We start from the raw sequence: 25869 nt of genomic DNA, 5'->3' as shown, positions 1-25869 counted from the left end.
CCGCATTAGCCCTGGAGACCAGGGCCAGGTCAGACATGGAGATCATCCCAGTGGGAGAATTCAAAGCTAGAGGGCAGGCAGAGGGCCTCTGCTTTCAGGGGAACATTATAGCTACCCCCAATGCAACCAAGCCTCCAGAGCTCTGAAGAGTATGTCAATTATGTGGTGGCTTCAGCAAGGACTGTGTCCACAAGCAAATTGACACAGTGACAAGTCAGGGCTTCAAAACACCAGCTGCACCAGAACTGGGGCAGAGAAGTCAGAAGTCACTCAGCAGAGATCAAAGACACAGCCGAGGGGGTTTGTGCTGACAAAGCTAGTTGAATGGTGTTTGATTTGGGACATATTTACTTTGGAAAATACCCAATACCAGCCCAGCATCAAAGTTCACATTGAAACCCTGCTGGTGACCTTGGCTCATTTCATCTCTGCCACACTTCTCAGAAGCACAGAGGTGAGTTGGGTTTCTGACATTTCTGCTGATTATAAACTCTTATATGCGGTGGTTAGAGATGGGTAACTGGTGCATTTCTCTATCAAACTACAAGTTCAAAAAGCTTTCTACATCATCCTAAAAATGGAAAAATGTTTTTATTTTTTAGTCTGCCTATTGTAACATTCGTCAGTTACATTTTTGAGACAATTGACAAAATTGGAACAGGAACTAGAATAAAGTATTGTGCCTATGTTAGATTATTTTAAGTGGATAACTGTACTATGATGGTGCATGAAAATATCCTTGTCCTTAGGCACTTTTCCCTAAAATATTAGAATTTAAAGTGAGAGGGACGTACAAGTGACCTATTGTCAGAAAGTTCAGAAAAAAAAGAGTACACATGTGTGCCTGTGTGCACACCCACACGCATACACACGGAGAGAGCCATAAAGCAACTGTTCTAAAATACAAAAGCTGGTGAAATCTGGGTGTACAGGGGTTGTTTTTTATGCTGATCTTTCAACTTCTGTAAGTTTGAAGTTATTTTAAAATGAAAGATTTTTTAAAAAAACTTCAGGCAGTTACTTCTCTCCCAACACATCTGCCCTCTTGGGGCCTGAAGACACACCCTGGAGGGACTAGGGTGTCCAGATGTTATGCTCTGATGCGTGATCAAAAAGGCTAAACCTGTTCCATACAATTGGCATGAGAAAGCGCCATATAAAGTTCCCAGAAAAGCAAACTTTTGAATGATTTACCTTTAAAAAATATTGCTTCTCTTCAAAGATAGTCATCTGGATTTAAACACAACTTAGTGATAGTTTTAAAGTGTCTTATATAATTCTTAATAATAAATGGCAAAATGACAGGAAGATGGGCCTTTTAGATCCTTAATTTAAAAAAAAATTTAATACTTATTTACTTCTGAGAGAGAGAGAGGCAGAGACAGAGACAGAATATGAGCCGGGGAGGGGCAGACAGAGAGGGAGACACAGAATCCAAAGCAGGCTCCAGGCTCTGAGCTGTCAGCACAGACGCCGAAGCAGGGCTTGAACCCAGGAACCGTGAGATCATGACCTGAGCTGAAGTTGGACACTTAACCGACTGAGCCACCCAGGTGCCCCTTAGATCCTTAATTTTAATCCACAAACAATATCAAAGAGCTTTTCTCCTTCCTCTAATAAGGGAATAATGAACACTATTTTTGGCTTTTTATCAGATAATGCAGAAACAGGGTATAAGAAGCTTCCAAATATACTACATGAATACATGAAAAAAACATGAATGTCTTCATCTCTGCCTCCTTATCTGGTCTCAGATTCCTTTTCCTGAACTCTTACTCATTCACGTTACTGTTGTTGTTTTCAACCTTGTTTTTATCTGAGAAGGATCCTTTTAAGTGCAGCCTAGAAAGGAGACTTTCATCACGTTGCTCACTTTCTTCTCTTTTTACAGTGTACTGCTATCAATATTCACGCCCAATTCTGTCTGGAAATTGGGCCCAGTTCTACCTGTAGCCAGACACATTAGAAGTTGTTTCCCGCAAGTGGGATAGGTGTGCAGCACGGTAGCCTCAGCTGGGTGCTGGTGGGGTGGGGGGGCGGTGTGGGGCAGGAAAAGACAGCGGACATTTTCGAAGTCAGAAACTGTGATTTGCCTTCTCCAAAATGTGTGATTCAAAAGTCTCTTGGTGGTGATTAGAACAGCATTTGAGCCGACTATTTTCACAGTACCATAGGGGAAGACCCAAGGAGGGAGACTAGGGGGCAGAGAAACCAGTCCTGGTGCTTCCAGGCAAACAGGTGGAGGTTCCACTGCCACGTATAGTGACACAAGGCTCAGTATTCTGGTATGTAAAATGCTGGAAGGATGAAGTTAAGTTGCACAGATGAAGTTCCTTGTATAGCACCTGGCATTCAGCAGACACTCTATCAAGAGCCACTGCTGTCATCAACATCAACAAAACCAAGAGCATCCCAAGTGGAGTATCTGTATAGCTAGCCCCATTTCCAGGCCTAACAAGTCCAAATATTTATTTAACAGGTGCCAGTAACTCTTATCTGGCTTGGACTAGAAGCAGATATTCTGGTGATCAAATATCTACATAACGGGAGATGGTTACACACACACAAACACACACACACACACACACACCCGAAACTTTACAAGACACAATTCTTCCATCTGGGCTCTTCAGAAGTGATGCTGGGATCACGTGTGATGGTGTAGCATTAAAAATGCCTGCTGTTGCTGTCCCAGAGAAACACAGAAGCATCAAATGATAGTTCATCTACCCAGGATGTAATTATTACACAGGAAGTAAGCAAGAGAAAGGTAAAGCCATTGGCAGGTAAAACTGATTTGACAAATCAAGGCACATCCTTCCTTGGAACAAGGCAAGGGATGGGTAAATAAAGACAGGCTTACTTACCACAGCATATATATTAAAAATTTATCTGGTTGATTTCAATAAAGGGACTGCCCCTCAGGCCTTTTAGTAAGAGCTGACATTACCCTAACACAGACCTTCTAAGTCTGGTAAGATTATTTCTAACTCAATGCTAGAAGCAGTTAAGTAATAAAGTTTTAGTAGTTCTCCTGCTAGCAGTGGGAGCCAAGTAACAGATGCAAAGAAGACAGCACATCTGCAGTAAGCCATATAACCTCACAGCTTCTGGGGCTCCAGGGGAAAGACGAGCCACCAGTCACCTTTCATTAGGCACCCAGAGGATCACTACATTACAACAAATTCCAAATCTTATGCAAATTACACAACCCCAAAATAATGACACAAATTTCACATTATCTTTAGGATATCTGTTTTCAGAAAAGCCTGGCCCGCATACATTTTGCAACATCTCCACTCAGGCCCCACCTCTTGGTGAAGCTTGGTGAAGCTCTCCTGGCACCCTGCTCCTACCACAGGAAGCAGAGCCGCACCGCAGCTCTGCACCCCTACCTGCTTTGGTAGTGTCCTTATGAGAGCCCCGTGCTGTATTGCACATCTGCTCCCCATCAGGCGGGCAGAACCCTTTGGTGGGGGAGACCTTTGTGCCTCCCGTGCCTAAAATATGTTGTTTGGAAACAGAAGACAAAGTTTAGTGAATGAATGAAAAAGAAACTCCCTGGGAATGCTAAGCCCCCAGGATTCTATATGGTTTTAGTTTTGCAAACCTTAAAGAAGGGATTCTCAAGTAGGGGTCCACAGATCCTTCAGGCAGGTTTATGAAACCACACAAAATATTAGTTACCTGTTTATCTTCACCAGCTTCTCTTAAAGTTCATGATCCTAAAATGGTTAAGCACTCTGACTCCCAGGGCACCTTCCTGGGTCAAAACCCAGATGACTGCTTGTCATCTGAGCAGTGTGGTAGCAGGTCCATGAGGCCACCTCTCACCATGTCATTGGTTTTCTCTCCCAGCTTTAGCTCTGCCAAAATGAAATGCCCATTCCAACCCCTCATCATTTCTCTCATCCTAACGTCTATATGTGGGAGCAACAGCCTGGCTGGTCAGCTTGAGAAAGGAGGGGAAGATTCTATATCCGCAGACCCCCAATGGGGGCAGTTAAATAGCAAAAACCTGAGCATGCCCCTTCTCCCTGCTGACTTCCACAAGGAAAATACGGTCACCAACGACTGGATCCCAGAGGGGGAGGAGGACGAGGACTACCTGGACCTGGAGAAGATATTCAGTGAAGATGATGACTATATTGACATCATCGATGCGGTTTCGCCAACCGATTCAGAGGCTGGCGAAGGGAACATCCTCCAGCTCTTCCAAGGCAAGAGCCGAATCCAGCGTCTCAACATCCTCAATGCAAAGTTCGCTTTCAACCTTTACAGAGCACTGAAGGAGCAGGCGCGTCCTTCCGACAACATCTTTATAGCCCCAGTGGGCATTTCCACCGCCATGGGTATGATTTCCTTTGGCCTGCAGGGGGAGACCTATGAACAAGTGCACTCGATTTTGCATTTTAAAGACTTTGTCAATGCCAGCAGCAAGTATGAGATCATGACCATTCACAATCTCTTCCGTAAGCTGACTCATCGCCTCTTCAGGAGGAATTTTGGGTACACACTGAGGTCAGTCAATGATCTTTATGTCCAAAAGCAATTTCCAATCCTGGATGACTTCAAAAGGAAAGTAAAAGAGTACTACTTTGCGGAGGCCCAGGAGGCTAACTTCTCAGACCCTGCCTTCATATTGAAAACCAATAACCACATTCTGAAGCTCACCAAGGGTCTCATAAAAGACGCTCTGGAGAATATAGACCCAGCTACTCAGATGATGATTCTAAACTGCATCTACTTTAAAGGTAAGAATAGCTGGGGCACCTGGGTGGCTCAGTCGGTTAAGCATCCGACTTTGGCTCAGGTTAGAATCTCATGGTTCGTGGGTTTGAGCCCTACGTTGGGCTCTGTGCTGACAGCTCAGAGCCTGGAGCCTGCTTCCGCATGTGCTCTCTCTCTCAAAAATAAATAAACATTAAAAAAAGAAAAATTTAAAGGTAAGAATAGCTTAAGTTTCTCAAAACAAATTCGCAACATACTTTTAGTGCACAGATGGACTGAACATCAAGAACTATATTCTAGAGGCTCCTGGGTGGCTCAGTCAGTGGAGTGTCTGACTTCAGCTCAGATCATGGTCTCATTGTTCGTGGGTTCAAGCCCCACATTGGGCTCCATGCTGACAGCGTGGAGCCTGCTTGGATTCTCTCTCTCTTCCCCCCTCTCTGTCCCTCTCCCATTCATGCTCGCTCACTCTCTCTCAAAATAAATAAACTATACAAAGTATTTTAAAAAAATGTTCTAGCTCTGATTTATCCAGGAAACCAAGACACAGGTTAGCTCACAGGGAAGACGAGGATGGGGTGATGGTGGAAGCTGACACTGAGCCCTAACTCTGTGCTTTATGCTCACTGAATCTCCACCAAAACCTTGTTATTAGTGTTGCATGTTACAGATGGAGCCGCTAAGGCACAGAGAAGTAAAATGAGGCTCCCAGGGCACACAGTCAATTAAGGGCAGAGCCAAGGTTGTCCCAGGTTGCTTTGTTAAATTGGAAGAAAAAATGAAAAACCTTTTTAGAATTTGGCCAGCCTAGATTTGAGGGTTTTTGGGGTGTTTTTTTTCATCTCCTTCCCCAATTATTGGTAAGCAGGAATATGGACAAGAGGCTGAAGACAGATGTATGAAAACTGTTCAGCTTGACTAACTGACATGAACACCTGCAACTCCTTTTTGGGATACTTATGCACTAATGGGCAGGAGGGGGCGGGGAAATATACTATTATTTCTAGACCAACTGTTCTGTGCCAGGCAAGAAAGGAGGACATTCCCCAACCCCACACCACTATGCACGTAGGACCCCTGGGATCCTAGAAATAAATTGGCAATGGACTTGTAAAACCCAGACCTCTTTCATAGTGCCCTCACTGGGACCTGAACCAGAAGAAACCTCTACCCCACTCTGCAAGCCTAGAGAGCCAGAGGGCAGACACAAGGATTGAGTCTACATCTCAACGACTCATGGTGACACACAATCACTCTCCTCTCTGCCACCAAGAACTGGCAGGCACCAGCTAGAGTCAGTCCCCCAGGCCTGGGAGGCCACGCTTCTTCGCTACTTAGCTCCAGTGCTGGTTATAGCAGCCCAGGGAGGTGAAGGACAGGAGACCTCTCTTGGCTGCTGCTCTGAGGTGGTGGGGCTGCTGAAGGTAAGCCGAGACCTCCTCACAGCTGTGTCAGGTAGGCATTCTGCCAGATGGGCAAAGTAGGGCTGAAGCAGCCAAGACCACAGGAGGGACATGGAGGCTAAGCCAGGTCCCTGGGCTTCCCCCCCAAATGCCAGGCACACCGCTGGCCTTGTGGTGGGTAGATCAAAGGCTGAGGCTCTAGCAGGCTTGTGACAGACACACACACACATAAACTATATATACAGTGAACACATACATATAATTTTTATTACTGGCTGTAAGTATGTCTTTTGGAAGTGAGCAAACTGGAGTGTAAGCCCTGGCCTCACCACTCCCTATTCATGTGGCCTCAGGAAAGTCATTCAATGTCTCTGCGACTCAGTTTCCTCACCTTTATCACAGAGATGACAACATCTACTCTAACAGGGCTGTGTGCAGGACTGCAAGAGACAGTGATACAGTGCTAGCCCAGTATGTGGAATGTGGCAGGAGTTTAATGAACTTGAAGGAGTAAAACTGCAGATGTCAATGTCATATAATATATTAAATAGGTATGATATTGCTAGTGATGTTTACTCTGCTTCTATGGGCAACTAACCTATGTTTAGGAATAGCTTTAGAACAGCCAGTGTAAGTTACTTGGGCAGCATCAAGGCCCTCAGTCTTAATGGTCTGTGGGGCACCCCGGACACGAATGCCTATGCATTAGGGTAGCTGGATGATTAGGAATAGACAGAGAAACACAGCAGCAAGCCACTCGTGCCAGCATGGGCTTCAGAAATAACTAGGACAGTCAGTTTATGACCTCCTGCACACAGTGACCAGTGTAATGCCAAAGGGCAAAAGTGGCAAATATATGTGCGTCCTTTTCCCCTCATGTTGGATAGTCACTTAATTTAGTGTTGGAATCAGAGGGATGAAATGCTAATAGGAGTTAGTCTTTCATTGATGCTTATCAAAAGAAAGGAAGGTCTAGAGGTGTATTTTATTTTATTTTATTTTATTTTATTTTATTTTATTTTATTTTATTTTATTTTATTTTGAGAGAAAGAGAGTGTGTGTGTGAGTGGGGGAGGGGCAGAGGGAGAGAGGGAGAGAGAGAATCTTGGGCTCCACATCCAGCTCAGATCTGACACAGGGCTCAAAGTCATGACCGTGAGATCATGACCTGAGCCAAAATCAAGAGTTGGACACTTAACTGACTGAGCCACCCAGACGTCCCTAGAAGTGTAATTTTAATCACCAGCTTCTAAATCTGTTACTAATTTGATTTTTAATTACAAATGTTATAACCACATTGCAAAGCCAATAAAAACAGAGGTTGGGCCTCAGGAGGAAGTCAGAAGAATCCTAGGAGACATGTGACATCCGTGGTTGCAACAACCTGGGGGCAGGGGGAAGCACCCCTGGAATCTCAGGGGCAAAGGTCAAGGATGCTGCTAAACACCCTACAAGGCAGGACAGCCCCCACAACAGAGAACTTCCCAAATGTCAACAGTGCCGAGGCTGAGAAGCCTGGGGCAGAGGCCCGCACAGGGAGAAGGAAACCTAGCTCCCATCACAGGCAGGCTGTTTAAACCTCCTCCTAAAGAACCTCCAGCTTACCTCATCCCAGCAGTTCTAACTACCAACTGGAAACCTAGAACAAGTTACTTAGCCTCTTTGTGCCTCTGCTTCCTTGTCTGTAAAACAGGGCTAATAATAAAAAGCATGCACCTCATATGGTTGCTAGGAGGAAGGAATGAGTGATCCAGGAGAGATGCTTAGGGGAACGCAGGCACACTGCCAGTTCTCCATTGTCAGTCAGCAGTCATTAGTAGCTACCAGCACCTTAGAGCTAAAAGAGAGGCGTGCCTATTCCTGGATACAGTGTTACACCGGAATCTTTTTTTTTTTTTTTTTTTTTTTTTTTTTTTTAGTTTAGTTATTTATTTTGAGAGAATAAGAGTGAGAGAGAGTGTGTGTGTGTGCAAACGAGGAAGGGGGGCAGAGAGAGAGAGGGAAACAAAGAATCCCTGGCACGTTCTGTGCTATTAGCATAGAGCCTGACCTGGGGCTTGATCTCACAAACCATGAGATCATGACCTGAATGGAAATCAAGAGTCAGATGCTTAACCGACTGAGCTATGTAGACACCCCACACCCAAATCTGATGTGAAGATCTGATGGCATCATCAGTGTGTGCAGCTAGTCCCTATGGAATCGCAGAGTGGAAAGGATGAAAGCCATCAAACTAGAGCTGTCATGAGAAAAAAGCTACTCTTTTTATAGATCAACAACAAGCAGAGGTCCAGGCATGTTAGGCATCTTGCTAGAGTCAAACAACTAGTTAGTGCCTGCATCTACACCAGAATTCATTCCAGTCTATTTCTCTACCATTATACGCTTCCTACAAGTATGTTAGCATTCTGACCTTCTTGGAATCATTTAGAACAGTGGTCCTCAAAGTGTGGTCTCTGGACCAGGAGCATCAGCATCACCTGGGAACTTGTTAGAAATCCAAGTTCTTGGCTCAAATCAGACCTACAAAACCAGGGACTCTGGGGGTGGGCCCTGTAGCCAGAACAAGTCCTTCGGGTGTTTCTGTTGTACACTTACATGTGTGGACCACTGCTTTAAAATAACATTTTAATAAAAGCCTTGTTCTTGTTGACTTTACAGGATCCTGGGTGAATAAATTCCCAGTAGAAATGACACACAACCACAACTTCCGACTCAATGAACGAGAAGTAGTCAAAGTTTCCATGATGCAGACCAAGGGGAACTTTCTGGCCGCAAATGACCAGGAGCTGGACTGTGATGTCCTGCAGCTGGAGTATGTGGGGGGCATCAGCATGCTAATTGTGGTCCCTCACAAGCTGTCTGGGATGAAGACCCTTGAGACACAGCTGACACCGCAGGTGGTGGAGAGATGGCAGAAAAGCATGACAAACAGGTACTTTAAGCTGAATGTTCTTTTGATCTCTGGGAGGCTGGGAGAGCCCAGGAATACTGGGAACTTTGGTCATTTTAAGAAGGAAGCTGTGTGCACAAAAAAAACAAGAACTGTTACACTGGGCCACTCTTGTTAATTCAGCCCAAATTTCCTGCTCAGTGAGAAGTAATCAGAAAGCATCTGTGAGAAACACATCTGCCTTCCCTATGACAGTTTCAGAAGTGAGGGGCAGGTGACTTTGTGCCAGTATGGAAACAATCCTGGCTCTGCCATCTAGTTGCTCTGTGGCTTTGAGCCCTGGCTTTGTCATCCGTAAAGGTAGCATGATTCCATGATTTCCCAGGGTCACAGAGAGAAATAAATAGAAATGTAATATTGAGCATCCCTCACAGCGCCTGGTGCCTGAGAGGTGTTCAACAAAGATGAGCTTTCCCTTTCCTGAGCAGGAAATCCTGTGGTCCTTGTAGCCTATTAAGGACATGTCACTCATGATTTTCCTCTTACTATTTATTACTCCATAGACAAAACTACAGGTTTTAAATATTTACTATGACTATTAGCGGATCATGGCAGAAAGAATAAAAAAGTTGTTTTTCTGCTTTATTTAATACTGGCTAGGCCCATATTAAGATATGAATTTGGTTCAGATTTCCTTTTGGGACAAGAATACAAAGAAATGAGGGATGCCTGGGTGGCTCAGTCGGTTGAGCATCTGACTCTTGATTTCGGCTCAGGTCATGAAGCCAGGGTCATGGGATTGAGCCCCATGTCGGGCTCTGAGCTCAGCATATGGCCTGCTTGAGATTCTCTTTCTCTCTCTCTCTGTCTCTCTCTGTCTCTCTCTCTCTCTCAAAAAGAAAACAAAAAAAGTCCCCTCTTGTGCCTGCATCCTTCTTAACCTCACTGCCCATGACCTCCTACCCTGAGCCAGGAAAGCCTAACCAGCCTGTCCATTCCATTCCTCAAGCCACCCCATACTGGCCTCCAAACAGCATTCCCAAAACACCCTCCCACTCCGCCTCCTCTTCTCATAAGCTCTCTGTGGGCTCCCTGCCCATGGGATGTGGCCTAGCTTCTTGGCTAGGCCCACAGACACAGCCCCCATCTAACCTGCTCCAGCCCTCCTCCTCTTTCCTCCCCACCTGCCAAGTGCCCCATTGTACCCCAGCCAGACCACAGCCTTAAGCTCCCTCCAGGCTTTGCTCATACCATCTCTCAAGCTGTGGGCAGCCTCCAGGCCACAGGAATATCCCTCCTCCCCATCCCCTGTTGGATGGCTCCAGTACTTAGATCTATTCTAGTTGTTCAGACATTATCATACCACCTTTACAATTCTGTTGCTCCACACATGTGAGTACTGGCTTGGCAAAAGGAAAGCAAACTCTTGAAAAGGGGGACCATGTCTGATGTCCTCTTTATCTCCTTCATGTGCTGGACTTGGCCCTATGGGCACTAGAGTTGCTGTTTATCCATAAGGACTGAATGTGTTGAGGCAAGGACTGAGAACATTTAGCACTGTCTGGCAAATGAAGGCTTCTTTTTTCAGTACACTGACCAGATATTTAATTGCTTACTTAACGAAATAAGAAATGCCTAAAATCAAGGACCCAAACAAGAGAATTATTTTAGATACCCTCAAACCATAAACCAGTAACCATTCTGCTGCTGGCCAGGAAGGCAGGATGTGAATCCCACAGTATGGAGGAAATGACTGCACAGTACTAACCATACCTCCATTTTAAGGAACTGGAATCATAATGGATGGTCTCTCCCAAATCCTCAACTGACAGTACTAGGATGTGAATTTTAAGAAGTGCTGCATTAATTCTGTGGTAAAACCAACCTGGGGTTGGTGGGAGAAAGGTAGGTTGTGGACATCTGAGGGAAAGACATGATTCTTGTATAACTTGTGGTTCAATAAAACTGGGCCCCCTTTCCTTCTCTGATCAGAACTCGAGAGGTGCTTCTGCCTAAATTCAAGCTGGAGAAGAACTACAACCTGGTGGTGGCCTTGAAGTCAATGGGAGTCACAGCACTGTTTGACAAAGACAGCAATATGGCAGGAATCTCAGACCACAGGATCACCATCGATCTGGTAATCTCTCCCCTTGTCCACCCTCTGCACCTGACCCCAGGATCTTCCCCCAGCAAAGCCTCCCTCCTGTCTCAGAGATGCTCAGGGGTGCTGGGTCTGCTCTCCCTGGGTCTGTCAGGCACTGAGTGGGCAGGGTAGTCTGTTTTAGGGAGCACCATGGTAGCCCCCATTCCCACTGACAGCAGAAAGAGATGGGGTGTGTGCTCCAATCTGTGAAATACCTACACCCAGCTGAATCATGAAAGGCTCATTAAATACATGCAGAGACACTGCATGACCTGCATGCTGAACTTAACACAACCACAGACACTTCACAAAAAAAGAGAGAATACCAGTCCAAACAACATGCAGATCGAGGCCCAACCCTTCTGGCAATGCACCTAGAGCTGCTCTCTTGCTGGCAGACCACTCATACTGTCACCACTATGAGCGACTGTAATGTTGGAGTTTAAAGATACACACTGTTTAGGGGTGCCTGGGTGGCTCAGTTGGTTAAATGTCTGACTTCGGCTCAGGTCATGATCTCATGGTTTGTGAGTTTGAGCCACGTATCAGGGTCTGTGCTGGCAGCTCAGAGCCTGGAGCCTGCTTCATATTCTGTGTCTCCCTTTCTCTCAGTCCTTCTCCCACTCAAAATTTGTCTCTCTCAATCTCACAAAAATAAACATTAAAAAAAAAAAAAGATACACAGTTTACACAACACAGGTTCTGAGCACAATTACTGCACCTGGAAGGAGGTGAGCAAGACCTTCAAGGGTCCTTCTGACCAGCTGTGGTTTGGGCCTTGTATGCGGTCTTTCCACCCTGAATGAAAGGAGACTCCACTCTATTCTCTATCCCTCCCTCTGTGTGCCCACTGATGGGATCTGACAACTTTCCTTTCCATTTTCAAACAGTTCAAGCACCAAGGTACCATCATGGTGAACGAAGAGGGCACCCAAGCTGCCGCCGTGACCACTGTGGGGTTCATGCCACTGTCTACCCAAGTCCGTTTCACTGTCGACCGCCCCTTCCTGTTCCTCATCTATGAGCACCGCACCAGCTGCCTACTCTTCATGGGGAGAGTTGCCAACCCCACCAAGTCTTAAAGGTGGAGGTCTGGGCATTTCAAGTGTTTTGGGGCCACTCTGTAATTCTGGTTCCATTCTAACAATGAGAACGGAGATGTTTTGCCATCATGGCTTTCATGGTTTATGCTACCATTCTGAAATCGAGGCCCATAGGAGACAAGAAATTTACAAACGACCAAGAAGCTCACTGGAATCAGTTCAGCACAGTGAATAATGCCAGCAGTTCATAGAAGTTAATGTACCTGTGACATGTCAGCTGTTACCTAGAGGGTGTCAACAACATACAGATGGGTTTACTCCCTCCTCCTCAGTGCAAACCTGTGGAGGTCCTGCCTGCACACCTCCTTCCCCTGCAGTCCCCGTCCTTGAGCATTTGGCTCTATTACTCAAATTACCAGCGCTCCTCATCTGAACACAGAACACAGAAATGAGCTGCAGGACTAATTTCTCACCTCTCCCAAGGCTGGTGCCTAGGACAGACGCAACCTCATGACATTTAAGGGGTGACCTGGGTGTTAGCGCTTCATTCTCTCGAGGTTCAACCTTCCAAACTGATGCTAAATGTCATCTATATTTCTGCTATCACCTCACTGCTGCCCAGAAGACAGCATGTACACATGGCCATGCTTCCTACCTTAGCGATAAATAAATATCGCCACTTTTACTGTGTCTGTTATAATTTTCTATTTTTTCTCTATTGAGGCTCAAATAACTACGAAAAGCCAAATTCAAAACAGCTGACATCCCTAGGAATGACAGAAGTTGACAATAAGCAACTTGAGTTCTTCACAGTGACTTATGTGCTACACATGGGGCATGTTCCTCAGGATCAGGATGTGGTGAGTGAGGGGGCAAAGATGTTGTAGATGGGGCTTTGTGGAAATTCCTGAAATGCTAGTCTTTAAGTGGGGCACATGCTCCAGCTTTATGCCTGGACACAGGGAGACCATCAGACAACTTCCTTTAGTAAGTCTGGTTTGAGAAAACAGGTGGCATCTGAGGAATATGTTTCCAGATCCTTCCTTACTCGGATAAGACGAGTGGAATCCAAAAAGGCTGCTCAGAATTCAAGAGTGGGGGCACCTCTGCAGTCTGGGGATTATGGGCAGTGACAGGGAGAGCATCCCAAGTGCTGTGTGGCTAACTCTGACCCCCACAGGAGAGGTTTTCTCTTCCCTTTTCTGCAGAGGAGGAAGACCAGGGTTTGAGCACAGGTTGGCTTGACTCCAGGGTCACCCGTGGAGTCTTGTCATAGAGGGTTTTAGACTCAGTGAGACCAATTCCAGTTATGGGGCAGCAAAAGCAGAGCACCTCATGCTCCCCATGGTAGGGGGCGCTGTGATGGGTGTGCAGGCAGGTTATCACTGAATCCTCATACCAGCTCTAGGGGTTCAAGCTGTTACCATCTTCTTTTGGCAGCTGAAGAAACAATTAAAGGTCACAGAGGAAACATGATCTGTCCCAGGCCCTCCTGTTAACTCTTAATACACCTCTCTACCTGCTTCCTTCCCAGCTTCCTGCACCAGAGCCTCCACCTCCTGTATTTACTGACCAGTGCAGGACTGAGGCTATGTCTTTCCCTATCACAGTCTCCTGTGCTCTTGGGAAGCCCTGAGCTTGCTGACACCCCACTCCTTGAATTCCTTCTCCAATTCACTTCCACACAGTCCTTTCAGGAAATGCTTGCCCTGCATTTTTTTTTCTGCTGGTTCCTCGTGCCCCTCCCATTCCTAAATGTGGCTCTCTCAAAAACTCTGCCTGTAGCCCTTTGCCATGCCTGTCCCCTACCCAAAAGGCAGCCGTCTCCCTTCCAATGTGACCTGTCCCACTTCGCTGGAGCCAGCCCTCCTCTGTGACCTGGCCCAGGTCAAGGCCCTCCATCCTCCATGCTTTTCATTCACCTACATCCACTCAGAATGCACTCAGACCCCCTTTTTCAGAAACTAGCTGATCCAGGTTTTAAGGCCATAGAGTATTAATTCAAAGCACAGACTCTGGGCCAGGCTGCCTGGGTCCCAACCCTGGCTCTGACAATTAGCAGCTGTGGGACGCTGAGGCAAGTTCTGTGCCTCAGTTTCCCTACCTATAAAATAGGGATAATAACAGCACCTACTTCGCAGCATTGTTATAAAAATTAAGGGAGTTAATGCTTGGAAGGGGTTTACGTGAGTGTTTGGTGCCTAGCAAGAGTTAGGTAAGGCCTTCTTATTACTATCTTTGGTGAGAAAGTACCTAGCCCAGGGGTTCCTAACTGGGGGTCCCTGGGTGGGTTTCTCCCACTCAGCTTCCTGAGATTAAATGCAAAATCTTGTGAAGAAATGCCTTTCTATGGAAAGAGAGGGCAAGGCTTTCAAAGGAGTCCATGACCTAAACTCTGTCAGTTCACAAACCTAATTTTACAGGCACTGAGAGAATAAATAACCTGCCCAAGGCTACAAAAATGACTAGTGGCACAGGTAAACTAACTCTCAGTGAAGTGCACAAATGTTTTCTGAGCAGGAAGCATATCTTATCAAATCACTGGTTTATGACAGTGGAGCACACAGGACTCTAAGCATTAGATACCTTTCAAGGTGCTTAATTAACACCTTGGCTAGACACCAAGAGAAGCAATTTAATCAGGATATTTCTAAAGAAATACTTTTCACAAACTTGCAGGTCAAAGATCACCAAACCTAAGCTCTGAAGGAGCCTCAGAGATCACGTGACCTGGCCTCCAGTGACTCCCTCCAGACTCTTAAGGTTACTGATAAGTCACTGATAAGCTGCATTTGGACAGACACCCAGGCTTCCTGCCCCAAACCCACTGGTTCTTCCACTGAACTAAGTACTTGGAGACACTCATCAAAAGATGCAAAACAGAGTACCTTTTTCCAAAAGAAAGGAAAGAAAGGAAAAAAAGAAAGAAAGGCAAACATTCTTTAAAAAACGCTTTGGAAACTAGTTTCTCCCAGAGGGTCCAAGGGGTAAACCAGAAAGCAAATACAAGATCCCATGATCTCTGTGCTCTTTGTTGAGCAATAGAATCAAATATTTGTTTCCTCCCCCGTAATATAACCATTAACTTTTGTTAAGACTACAATACTTATTCTATTCATGTAAAAGGTCACTGCAGTGGAGTAAACAAAGTACTTTAAGTGAGTGTGTGCTTGCCTATCACTGCTAACAGTCATGCCTACACTGACCCAACACTTCAGAGGTTCATCTCCATCTTTTTGAGAAGCTCTGTGAGCAGAGTAAGCATAGAGAAGCTGTGATGCTCACCCAGGATCACACACACAGTACCAGGAGTCCAACCCCAACGGTTGTGATCCTAAACCCTATGTATTCCCAGCCAACCTCATCAGTCATTGCTCCCAGGAAGTGCAGAGTACCCTCTATGAATTTCTTCTATGCATTTATTTAAACTCTAAATGATAACAGCTACACATGCTGTACCCATGTGCCTGGGTCACAGAATTCTGGTGTTCAAACTCACTAGAATTCACTGAATCGAGTGTCACCCCAAACATGCTTCCTGGCTGCCAAAACCTGCTCTCTCATGGAGCCTGCTGCCAGCCCTTCTTGCCTCTAATAGGCCAGAAGAGTGCCATGGACTTTATGCCCCTCACCTTTCCCTCCATCCAAACAAAGGATCCATGTACAGTGGTACTTCTAAAACACAATTGTACACTAGTCAATATCAAGTATAAAGAGAAAATGTTTATGTTTTTAAAAACCAATGGAGATGGTGATGAAAAATACTGTGGCTGAGAGTCTTGGCCATTCTCAAATCCTCAAAGCCTGTGGGAGAGCACCTGATCACAGGTATGAAGGTGGTAAAATTCCCAAGGGGAAGTGAAAAGCCATGATTACAGGGAGGCAGCTACAGGTGCAAGCTACACAAGCAAACTTGTAGGCCCCCTTGTCCCCTCAGGCACATTCAGGAAAAGCAGACTGTCCTGACCCAGATGCAAGCCAAGTCAGCTCCTGCTCCAGAATTGGCCACTTATAGGGTGAGGGAGAAAGGAAAGGACAGGCAGAAGGAAGGTGAATAGAAGCAGAATGCACCACAATGTGCAACCTGTGACATCTTAAAGGTAAATGATAACAAACCAGTCAGTTTGTTATTTTTCACCCACCTTGGCCAGCTAAAATCAGACATCTAAGGTCTCCAGATTCTGAGTGATGATGTAGAATGCAATAAGTACAGAAACTTAGATCAGCAGAGGTGCCTCTCTGTCCACCTGCCTGACCTCTAGGCCCCTGGGTCACCCTGGCAGCTTGGGAGGTCAGCCCCTCTGGCGTTCCATGTGAAGGGACATGCATGTAAGTGCTCAACAGTCAAACTGCTGGGGGTGGGGTGAAGTGGGAAGGAACTGGAAGGCAGAATCAAGGGCTTAACTAGAAGGTAGATTTAGTGGAAGCTAGAGAATCACAGATGAAAACAAATACTAGAACCTGGGGCCCTGACTTAGGACTGGCAGCTGGGAACTGAGAAAGGGGAAAACAATTTCCACAAAGGTCATATGGGAAGAGGTGGCTGTAGGTTAAGACAGGACAAAATGGAGACAGCCTCTCCACCATGGAAGTGCTATGGCAGAGGATGGGGCCTATGTTGGGAGCTGCCTACCATGGCAGTGGGCGGGACTGTACCCCAAAGTATGACCAGCCCGCTGTGTCAACAATGCCCCCACAGAGCGCACTGAGGGCTGCAGCTCCAAGAACCAGGCACCGTGCAGAGGCCCCAGGACTCATCTCACTGGAGGGGACCGAGAGGGGATGGAAGCAGAGCCTGCCCACCGTCAGTCAGAGGCACCAGAACAGGTTGTGAGACACAGGACAAACCCAGAGTCACACCTCAGACTTGGGAGCCACACAAGAGGGAACCACAGTGCGTTTCCTGGTCAACTGGCGAGGCGGCTCAGACAGAGCACGGAGAAAGGGAGTAAGGTGGTATGGCCACAGCAGGCACCTACCAATAGGACAGTCCCAGAACAGCTGGAGGTGGCACATGTACAGAATCACTGTGGCCCCCACGCAGCATTCTGCTAAGGAATTTGTGGTGTACCACTAGGCACCACTGAAAATATGGTCACGGTATCTGAAGTTTAAAACCACTCAGTTGATGGGAGGTGGGAGGGAGGGGAGGGAGGGGAGGGAGGGGAGGGTAGGTGATGGGTATTGAAGAGGGCATCTTTTGGGATGAGCACTGGGTGTTGTATGGAAACCAATTTGACAATAAATTTCATATATCAAAAAAAATAAAAATAAAAAATAAAACCACTCAGTTAATGAATACTCACCACAGCGATTACGGGAATGAGTACACCCAAGTTCCCCGCACTGCTAGAAGCCTAGAAAAGAATGGAATCGAGTCATCGGAAGCATGTATTTCTTTCATTAAAAGAGAAAAAAGACAAACATAGTGTTAATTTCAAAGAAATTATGAGATACATACAAAGCGATATATAAACATGCTCACCCAACATCATTTTAATAGCAAAAAAATGGGAAACATGTTAACCAGAACGATTACATAAATCATGGCCCCTGTGTATAATGAAATACCACACAGCTGTTAAAAAGACCGCTTTTGGGGCACCCAGGTGGCTTAGTCAGTTGAGCATCTGACTCGGTTTCGGCTCGGGTCATGATCTCATGGTTCGTGAGTTCAAGCCCTGCATCCCCTGCTTGGGATCATTTCTCTCCCCCTCTGTCTGCCCCTCCCCCATTCCTTTCTCTGTCTCTCAAAATAAATAAACTCGAAAAAAAAAAGACAACTTTCTGAAAAATATTTACTCATCCTTGGAAAGTCCCCACAGCAAAATCAGGATTTCAGAGTATGCTATAAGTCCCAATTATGTAAAATAAATATATTTGCATAAAAAAATCTAGGAAGGAGAGCACCTGGGTGGCTCTGTCAGTCTCTGTCAGTTAAGTGTCCAACTTTAGCTCAGGTCATAATTTCACAGTTTGTGAGTTTGAGCCCCACTGACAGCTCAGAGCCTGGAGCCTACTTCGGATTCTACAGTTCCTTCTCTGTCTGCTCCTCCCCCACTCATACTTTGTCTCTCTCTCTCTCACACACACAAAAATAAATAAACATTAAAAAATCTAGGAGGAAGTCTTTCAAAATGTCAGTAATGAGTAGAGGGATTATGGGTGCTTTTTACTTTATTAGTTATAGGTTTCTGCATCTTTTCTATAATAAACATATATTCTTTCCAAGTTATGGAAAATGTGGGGGTTACTTAAAAAATAACTAGAAAAAAAAATGAATAACTCTAAAAGGTAGGTTCCTGGAGGCTCCTGGGTGGCTTGGTTGGTAAAGCGTCCGACTTCAGCTCAGGTCATGATCTCACAGTTTGTGAGTTCAAGCTCCATGTCGGGTTTATGCTGACAGCTCAGAGCCCAGAGCCTTTCTCTGCTCCTCCCCCACTCGTGCTATCTCTCTCTCTCTCTCTCTCTCAAAAATAAATAAACATTAAAAAAATGTAAAAAAAGAAAAATAGAAATCAGTCACCCAGATTACTGTCGGAGGAGTCCAGCAGAGGAAGGCTAAATTAGAGTGAAGGGTTTCAGAACCCCATATTGTACCAGCTACTCCCCCTTGGCCAAGATTTTCACACAGAGGGCTCCTTTTCATTTAGTTTCCAACTTAGCTGTCACCTCCTCAGAACCTCACACAGCCCGATCTAAAATGCCCCTCACCTCACTGTCCCATTTTGTTTTTGCTGTCTGCAGGAGAAGGCAATTTGCCTACTCACTTCCATATCCCCAGCACCCACAACAAGGGTCAAGAAACTGTGGCCGATGGCCAAGTATGACCCACCACCTGTTCTTAGAAATAAAGTTTCACAGGAGCACAGCCACCCACCCATTCTGTAACTGGCTTTATGCCACCAGAAGAGAGCTTAGTTGCAGCAGAGACTATATGGCTCACAGAGCCTAAAACAAATATAATCTGGCCCTTTACAGAAAAGGTGAGCTGATCCCTGATCTAGGCACACAGTAGGCAAACAGCAACTGTCTGGGGAAGGGGAAGGGGAAGGGGAAGGGGAAGGGGAAGGGGAAGGGGAAGGGGAAGGGGAAGGGGAAGGGGAAGGGGAAGGGGAAGGGGAAGGGGAAGGGGAAGGGGAAGGGGAAGGGGAAGGAGAGGAGGGGAGGTGGGAGGAAAAGACAAAGGAGGACAAAGGTGGGGAGTCTGGAAGAGAGACTGGTGCCAACATGACATGTCAAAGGGGAGATGATGGGAAAGGAGGCTTAACCCACTTCAACCCCCCTAATCTATTTGGGACCTCGAGACCTGTCGTTTTGTCTGTCCCTGTGGACCTGTCTCCCTGGAGAGCCCAAGATTAGGTCAGATCGGGCCCTTCTCATGTTGTCACTGAGTTCTGATGAAAGCCTCAGCCCCCTGACTTCATGATGACTGAGAGAAGAAAGAGTGGGGTCTGGGGGAATCCACACTAGGTTGCTGTCACTTACCATCCTGGGCTGAAGGAGGTAGCTGCTACTAGCCAGACATGGTCCTACAAAAAAACCACCCTCTCAGGATCCCTGAGAAGGAAGCTTAACCCCTTTGTTCTTGCATTTTACCAGATGCCCCAGGGTGACTGGCCTCCTCCTGCCTACCTTCAGGGCGGGTCCCTTCTCGCTGGCCCGCTCGCTGGCGCGCTTTCCCTCCAGCCCCAGCTGCACAAACAGCTCCAGCAAGTTCATGAGCAGCTCATCCACAAGGTGCTCATCCTGGATGTTGGCTGCAATGTTGGCCAGGGCATTGATCACTGCCAGGGAGCAGTGCCTGGTGGAGAGAGAAATGACAGCTGCCACAACACAAGGGCCTACACTGCAGGGGTGAGGCTGACTAACTCTTGCCTCATCACACCCCTCTCAGTGCCTGTGAACAGAGGAGCCCTCCAGAGGGGATGAACCTCTCTGTGAACACCAGCTCCTAAAGGAAAGTCAGCTGCTATAGAAATGGCTTTAACCTCTCCAGACATGCATTAAGGACCTTGGGGAACTGTTTAGGTTCCAGGAATCCACACCTATGGAACTTGTGAAGGTCTTAGGATACTGTTTTCTGAGTGTCGAGAGCCCATTACATAGCTAAAATCCTGGCTGGACCCTGCTTTCCTTTCAAATTATAGGTACCCTTAATTCACTATTACCATCTATAAAACTTTCCTTTGATGATCAGGTTCTTCCCCACGCTACCTCCAGCCCACAGCATTAGCTCACATCAGACACTTAGGAAGCACTCAGTGGCTCTGGGACAACCTACATCAGGACAGTGCTGGCCCCACGTAACCCCTGGACATGAAGCTGATGATGCCCTCCCCAGCCAGAGACAGCAAACCAGCAAGGCTGGCCTGGCTTCTGAAGGTGCTGGGGGCAGCCAGAGCCTGCCACTTGCATGCTATGTGACCCCAGGTGAGAGGCTCATCTTTGAGTCTCAGTTTCCCCCTGAGTAAAGCAGGAATAAAATAATTCCTTCTTCACAGGGTTTAGGAGGAATGAAACACTATGTGTGAAATACTGAGCACACCATACCGTCTAACCCCTGGAAATCTCTGAGCAAACAGCACCTCCTTCACAGACACGTGAAATCCTGGGAGGTAAGGGAAAATAAATGGCAGTAAAAGCTTTCACTGGTAAGGAAGAGGACAAACCACTTCTAGTGGCAGTATCAGAAAAGGCTTAATGAAAGAGTGAACTGGAGTCAGAAGTTGAAGAGTTGGTAGGCATGGAGAAGGCCAAGTACTGCCCACAGCAGTAAGACAGAGGCAAGGGTCAGAAGGAAAACAGCAGGGGCAAAGACACGGAGGAGAAGATGTGAAGGCCAAGGAGGTATAGGAGTCACTTTCAGGACAAGGAAGCAATGAGGGAAAGAGTTGTTTTGGTCCATGTGTCAGTTTCTTCACAGAGACCAGAATAGATAAAGGGGAGGTGAGCTGACTGCCTCCCTAAACTAGTCCTTAGGCTGTTCTGGTAGCCTAGGCTCTCAATGGAGGCAGTGAGAAGGCAAAGAAATGACAATGCCAAGAGCTTGCATTTATCGAGAGCTTTCCCATATATGATCTCAATTATCCACACAACTAGAGACAGGCATTCATTTGACAGATGAAAATATGGAGGCACAGAGAAGGTGAGATCATTTTTGGAGGTCACACAGCCACACTCCCACCCACTAAATTGACTCAGAGAGAATTTCAGAGCGAGGCCTGCATGTAACGATCAGGAGGGGAGACCATAAATGCCAACAAAAGGGCAACATCTCTTCCTCCCTGCCCCACCTCTCTGTCCCTCTCTTCCCTTGATCTGTCAAACTCTATTGAGATCCTCCATATATGGAAAGATGTGCCCTGCCCTTATGACATTCCCAGTAAGGGCAAGGAATAGACAAGGAAGCATATCTTGGACTTCTGGAAAAACCAGCCAGACTTTACACAAATATCAAACATGTAAAGATGTAAAATGTCTACTCCCTTTGGCCCTCCAAATCCCACCTCTGGGAATCTATCCTGAGGAAAGCATCAGAGACACTCACAGATATGCAGCTATTAGATTGTTCAACGTAGCACTTGCCAGCAGAAAAACTGGAAAATAACATCCAAGCTAGGGACTAGTTAGAAATATCTCAGTGCTGGGGCACTTGGGTGGCTCACTTGGTTGGACGTCTGACTTTGGCTCAGGTCATGATCTCACGGTCTGTGAGTTCAAGCCCCATATTGGGCTCTGTGCTATAGCTCAGAACCTGGAGCCTGCTTCAGACTCTGTGTCTCCCTCTCTGCCCCTCGCCCACTCACGCTCTCTCTGTTTCAAAAATAAATAGACATTAAAAAAAAAAATCTCCATGCTGCTATATGATGGAACACTACACAGCCATTAAAGATGACAGGCACATGGAGGAACGTTAATGGCATGGCTTATGTGCTGTTACATAAAAAAGTGGGTAAGCTGGGTGGACACTATGAGCCTGTCTGGAGTCACAGAGGGTTTGGGGTAATGACACTGACATGGTCAGCTCCAGATGGCAGTCGCATGGGGTCTTCCCCTCCTGGTTGTGAATGCACTAATTTGAAGCACATAATGCTTTTGTAGGAAGAAAAGTTTATTCAAAAAATAAATCCCCAAACTTCACACTTTCAAAGACGGCTAAAAACTGTCATGATCTAAAGTGACAATGAGGTCTAGAGAGTTACCTATAGCCATGATCCTTGTAATCTTTAGTAGCTGAGTACACGACAGAGCTGGCCTTCACACTAATCTGCTGGAAGAGATTCCACACTTCCTGATAAATGTATTGCTGGAAGAGAGTGAGGGACAGTTAAACCATGTCATGACTTCTCCATGAAAGCACTCCTTGATACATGGAAAAGGCCCCATCATTCAGAGGGAAAGCTTCTGGAATCATGCATGGACCATAATAAGGCCCTGAAAGACCATCAAGGGCATCCATTCCTAAAGTTTTAGGCAAACCTCAAAGGCTAAAAGGGAGATGGTTTCAATGTAAATCCTATTACATGTTATTAACATCAGCATGAAATAAGTTTAAAGAAACCTCTTTTATCCCTAGCTCTTATGGAACCATGATACTATTCTCTTTTACTTGGAAAAAATCTCCCTGTTCAATGTCAAGACAGTTGTGAGCATTTAATTCTACAGGGTAAATTTAATCTATTTTAACATTCCTGATAGTCAAAGGAGTGTAACAAAGCTTGCATAGGGTAGTGGGTTTCACAGCAGGTCCTGCCTTACGTTTCCGGTGATAACCAGGCAGCCTAGCTGGTCGATGATGAGAACGTCAAGGGGGGAAGGGGGCTGGCAGAATTTCTGTTGCAGGATCTGCAGAATTGGTTCCATGACCTTTGGGGTGTCCCTCAGGGCCACCGCAATGTGTCCCAAGGCTCGGATGGTATGGTCAGGAATCAAGTGAGCGTCTCTATGGGAGGGAAGAACAGAGGCATTCTCAGAACAGTCTTCTGGGAAACGAAACCCAGAAGCTTCACAAGCTACAGCTAACAGGAACAAACGTTACCACAGTCATCTGACAGTGGCAGCCTGGAATTGTTAACTACCAGAAGAAACATAAAGTCCCTGGCACTGGGCAATAAGACAGACATCTTTCTCTGCTCCCAAACAGTGGTCCAGGATTGATACTCTACGGTAGGTTTGAACTTAAATCCTGGGACAGATCTGATGCACAACTCCAGACTGCAAGAAAGAGCACAAACATGCAAGACACCGGGTGGCTCCCCAGGTAGGCCTGCAGGGAACACCTGGCTGCCCCCTCAGGGATGGGACGTACTTGTCACTCTCCTGGGAGATGTAGAGCCGGTTGGAGAGGCTGGCCAGGAAGGCCTCCACGATCACTGGGTCCACAGTCAAGCCAGCTTTCAGGCACCTGGGACATAAGGAAACCCACACAGCACTGGGTATCAGAACAACAGATGAGTGTTTTGTGTTTGCTTTTTCCCCTTTGTCAGGTCTACAGAGTTTAAAGAACTGCTCTGAGCATTTTTCCCCCAGAAATCTGAATGAAAGTCATTACATAGAATGAATTCAAAGAATTGCTGCAGATTTTGCCCACTTGATAAATATCTCAGTCGGAAACAGTAACTTCATTATTTGACCAGAACAGTTTCCTTCAGAATGTTACACTCACCCTAATCCCAATTTAAAATTTCCAGCACTGTTCCTTAACAAAAGTCACAGTAACTAATTCAAGACAGATGGTCCCAGGACAGCTGAGGGAATATTAAATACTATATCAAGGTTTTAATAGTATGGAGAAATGCTAATTTTCTAAAGAAAAGGGGAACTTTTAAAAGCCCGTAAGGACACAAAATCTTTTCAGGCATCTCTCACTCTCTGCATCTGTTTGGCTCTGAGGACACAGGCAGAGAAGAGCATGTGTCTGATAGAAAGGGGCCACCACATTCTCTCAATTGGGCTTCCGACAGCAAGGAGCCAGAATTCAGATGGAAAGATATATTTTCACATAAATCAGAATATGTGTGGTTCCTGAGTTCGGAGAGCAAGAGTTCACATAGCAGGAGCCTGGGCAGCAAGGTCACGTGATCATATAAACCGCATTTCTTATACTAAAAATTACACAGAAGAAAAAAAGAAGAAACGTGACAATCTATTGTTACTCTGGATGGCAGGCTGATGGATAATTCCTTTCCTTCTACTTTTCTATACATTCTATAAATTTTCTGTTTTTAATTACGTTTGTGATCAGGAAAAGAAAAGAAGCTTTATTTTTTTAATATGAAATAATCCCTCTTTTTAAATCAGCTATAGGTTTAAATAATCAGAAACAAGCTTTAAAAAATTACAAATCTGGGGCGCCTGGGTGGCGCAGTCGGTTAAGCGTCCGACTTCAGCCAGGTCACGATCTCGCAGTCCGTGAGTTCGAGCCCCGCGTCAGGCTCTGGGCTGATGGCTCGGAGCCTGGAGCCTGTTTCCGATTCTGTGTCTCCCTCTCTCTCTGCCCCTCCCCCGTTCATGCTCTGTCTCTCTCTGTCCCAAAAATAAATAAAAAACGTTGAAAAAAAAAATTAAAAAAAAAAATTACAAATGTTTCTTATTTTTTAATAACTGTATCTAAAACTTGTTTCCTTCCTCCCCAGGTCACCCTTCCCTCTGGCTGGTCTCCCACCTGCAGATGTTGTCAATGGCAATGTCCCGGAGCTGCTCATACATGGAGGGTTGGCTCTTCTTTCCCGACATGACATTCAGGGTTGACTCAGAATGCTCGTTGGTTACACTGATTTTTATATCATTACCAGCAACTAAATGTAAAAATTCAAGTATGTATCTAGTTAAGCCTGTCATTTCCCATCCCCTTTTCCATAATTCAAAATCAAAATAATATGCTGATGATTTTTAGCTTATAAAAGCAACCCCTCTAAAATGATTTGAACAAACATTTCAGAAACAAAAGTGAGAAGAGAAAGGATGAAACAAACATGTTTAAACAAAGGGAAAAATATTTAAGTTGCAAAGTGATAAATATGTAACACAGCAATTTCTTAAGAAACAGTTCAAAAGTCCTGATGAGCACCCACAGGCACCCAGCCCCAAGGGTGAGACATGCCCTATCACCAAAGGTTATCTAGCTAACGTGCAAAACCGGTAAGGGTAGGGGGTGAGTGTGAGAGCAGGAGCCTTAGAGCCACAGAGACCCCTACTTGTCCCGGGTCCAGGGAAAAGTCTTTCACCTGCTGAAGACTGGGTTTCTTCATCTGAAGGGAGAGAATAAAGCATCCACCTGCACAGGACTGGGTGGGATAAGCAATACATTAGAGCCCCAGCAGGTGTTAATGAATGCTAATGGTTACAGGTGACCAGATTTGCTCTGAACCTGTGCCATTGTTATAGAAACATGAAAATACACTCACAAGGCAGGGATAGGGACTAGCTGAGATGGAGCATGGACAGTTCCTGGCCCAGTGTCTGGGACACATTGGATTCATGCTTTATACTGCCTCAGTGACAGAGAGAGCTAAAACCCCTCAGTCATAGGAGTATATGCAAGGGGAGGGTGGAGGAAGGAAAGAACTGAAGCCTGGAGGGGGTCATGTAGGGAAAGCCATGAAGAAAGGCGTGAAGAAGGAATGAGCCAAAGTACAGTGCAGGGTTGCAGCC

General features: G+C 46.0%; 2 protein-coding genes across 2 annotated transcripts in view; one reads left to right on the top strand and one right to left on the bottom strand.

The window, feature by feature from the left end:
* PI4KA (phosphatidylinositol 4-kinase alpha) overlaps nt 1–25869 on the bottom strand; it is a 114268-nt gene that overhangs the window by 51624 nt on the left and 36775 nt on the right. The window contains exons 14-19 of the mRNA XM_019437386.2: nt 24881–25013; nt 23525–23620; nt 22975–23158; nt 22419–22522; nt 19849–20017; nt 17520–17570 (exon numbers count right to left, since the gene is read on the bottom strand). Of these exons, the coding sequence (XP_019292931.2) occupies nt 17520–17570; nt 19849–20017; nt 22419–22522; nt 22975–23158; nt 23525–23620; nt 24881–25013 (737 nt within the window). The remainder of the gene's footprint in view (nt 1–17519; nt 17571–19848; nt 20018–22418; nt 22523–22974; nt 23159–23524; nt 23621–24880; nt 25014–25869) is intronic.
* SERPIND1 (serpin family D member 1) lies at nt 332–12903 on the top strand. The gene is made up of 5 exons (XM_019437392.2): nt 332–454; nt 3859–4754; nt 8796–9069; nt 11020–11164; nt 12061–12903. The coding sequence occupies exons 2-5, from the start codon at nt 3875–3877 to the stop codon at nt 12250–12252; spliced, it is 1491 nt and encodes a 496-aa protein (XP_019292937.1). The 5' UTR covers nt 332–454; nt 3859–3874; the 3' UTR covers nt 12253–12903.

Source organism: Panthera pardus, unplaced genomic scaffold (genome assembly GCF_024362965.1).
Source record: "Panthera pardus isolate Hobbes unplaced genomic scaffold, ASM2436296v1 HiC_scaffold_15, whole genome shotgun sequence".
NCBI classification, from domain to species: domain Eukaryota; kingdom Metazoa; phylum Chordata; class Mammalia; order Carnivora; family Felidae; genus Panthera; species Panthera pardus.
This window is presented reverse-complemented; position numbering and strand designations above follow the sequence as displayed.

What these genes read in the sequence shown, in the direction of transcription:
- SERPIND1 (XM_019437392.2), top strand. Translation starts at nt 3,875, where the DNA reads ATGAAATGCCCATTCCAACCCCTCATCATTTCTCTCATCCTAACGTCT. An exon ending in AAACTGCATCTACTTTAAAG is followed by an intron (nt 4,755 to 8,795) that starts GTAAGAATAGCT and finishes TTGACTTTACAG; the next exon opens with GATCCTGGGTGAATAAATTC. An exon ending in CAGAAAAGCATGACAAACAG is followed by an intron (nt 9,070 to 11,019) that starts GTACTTTAAGCT and finishes TTCTCTGATCAG; the next exon opens with AACTCGAGAGGTGCTTCTGC.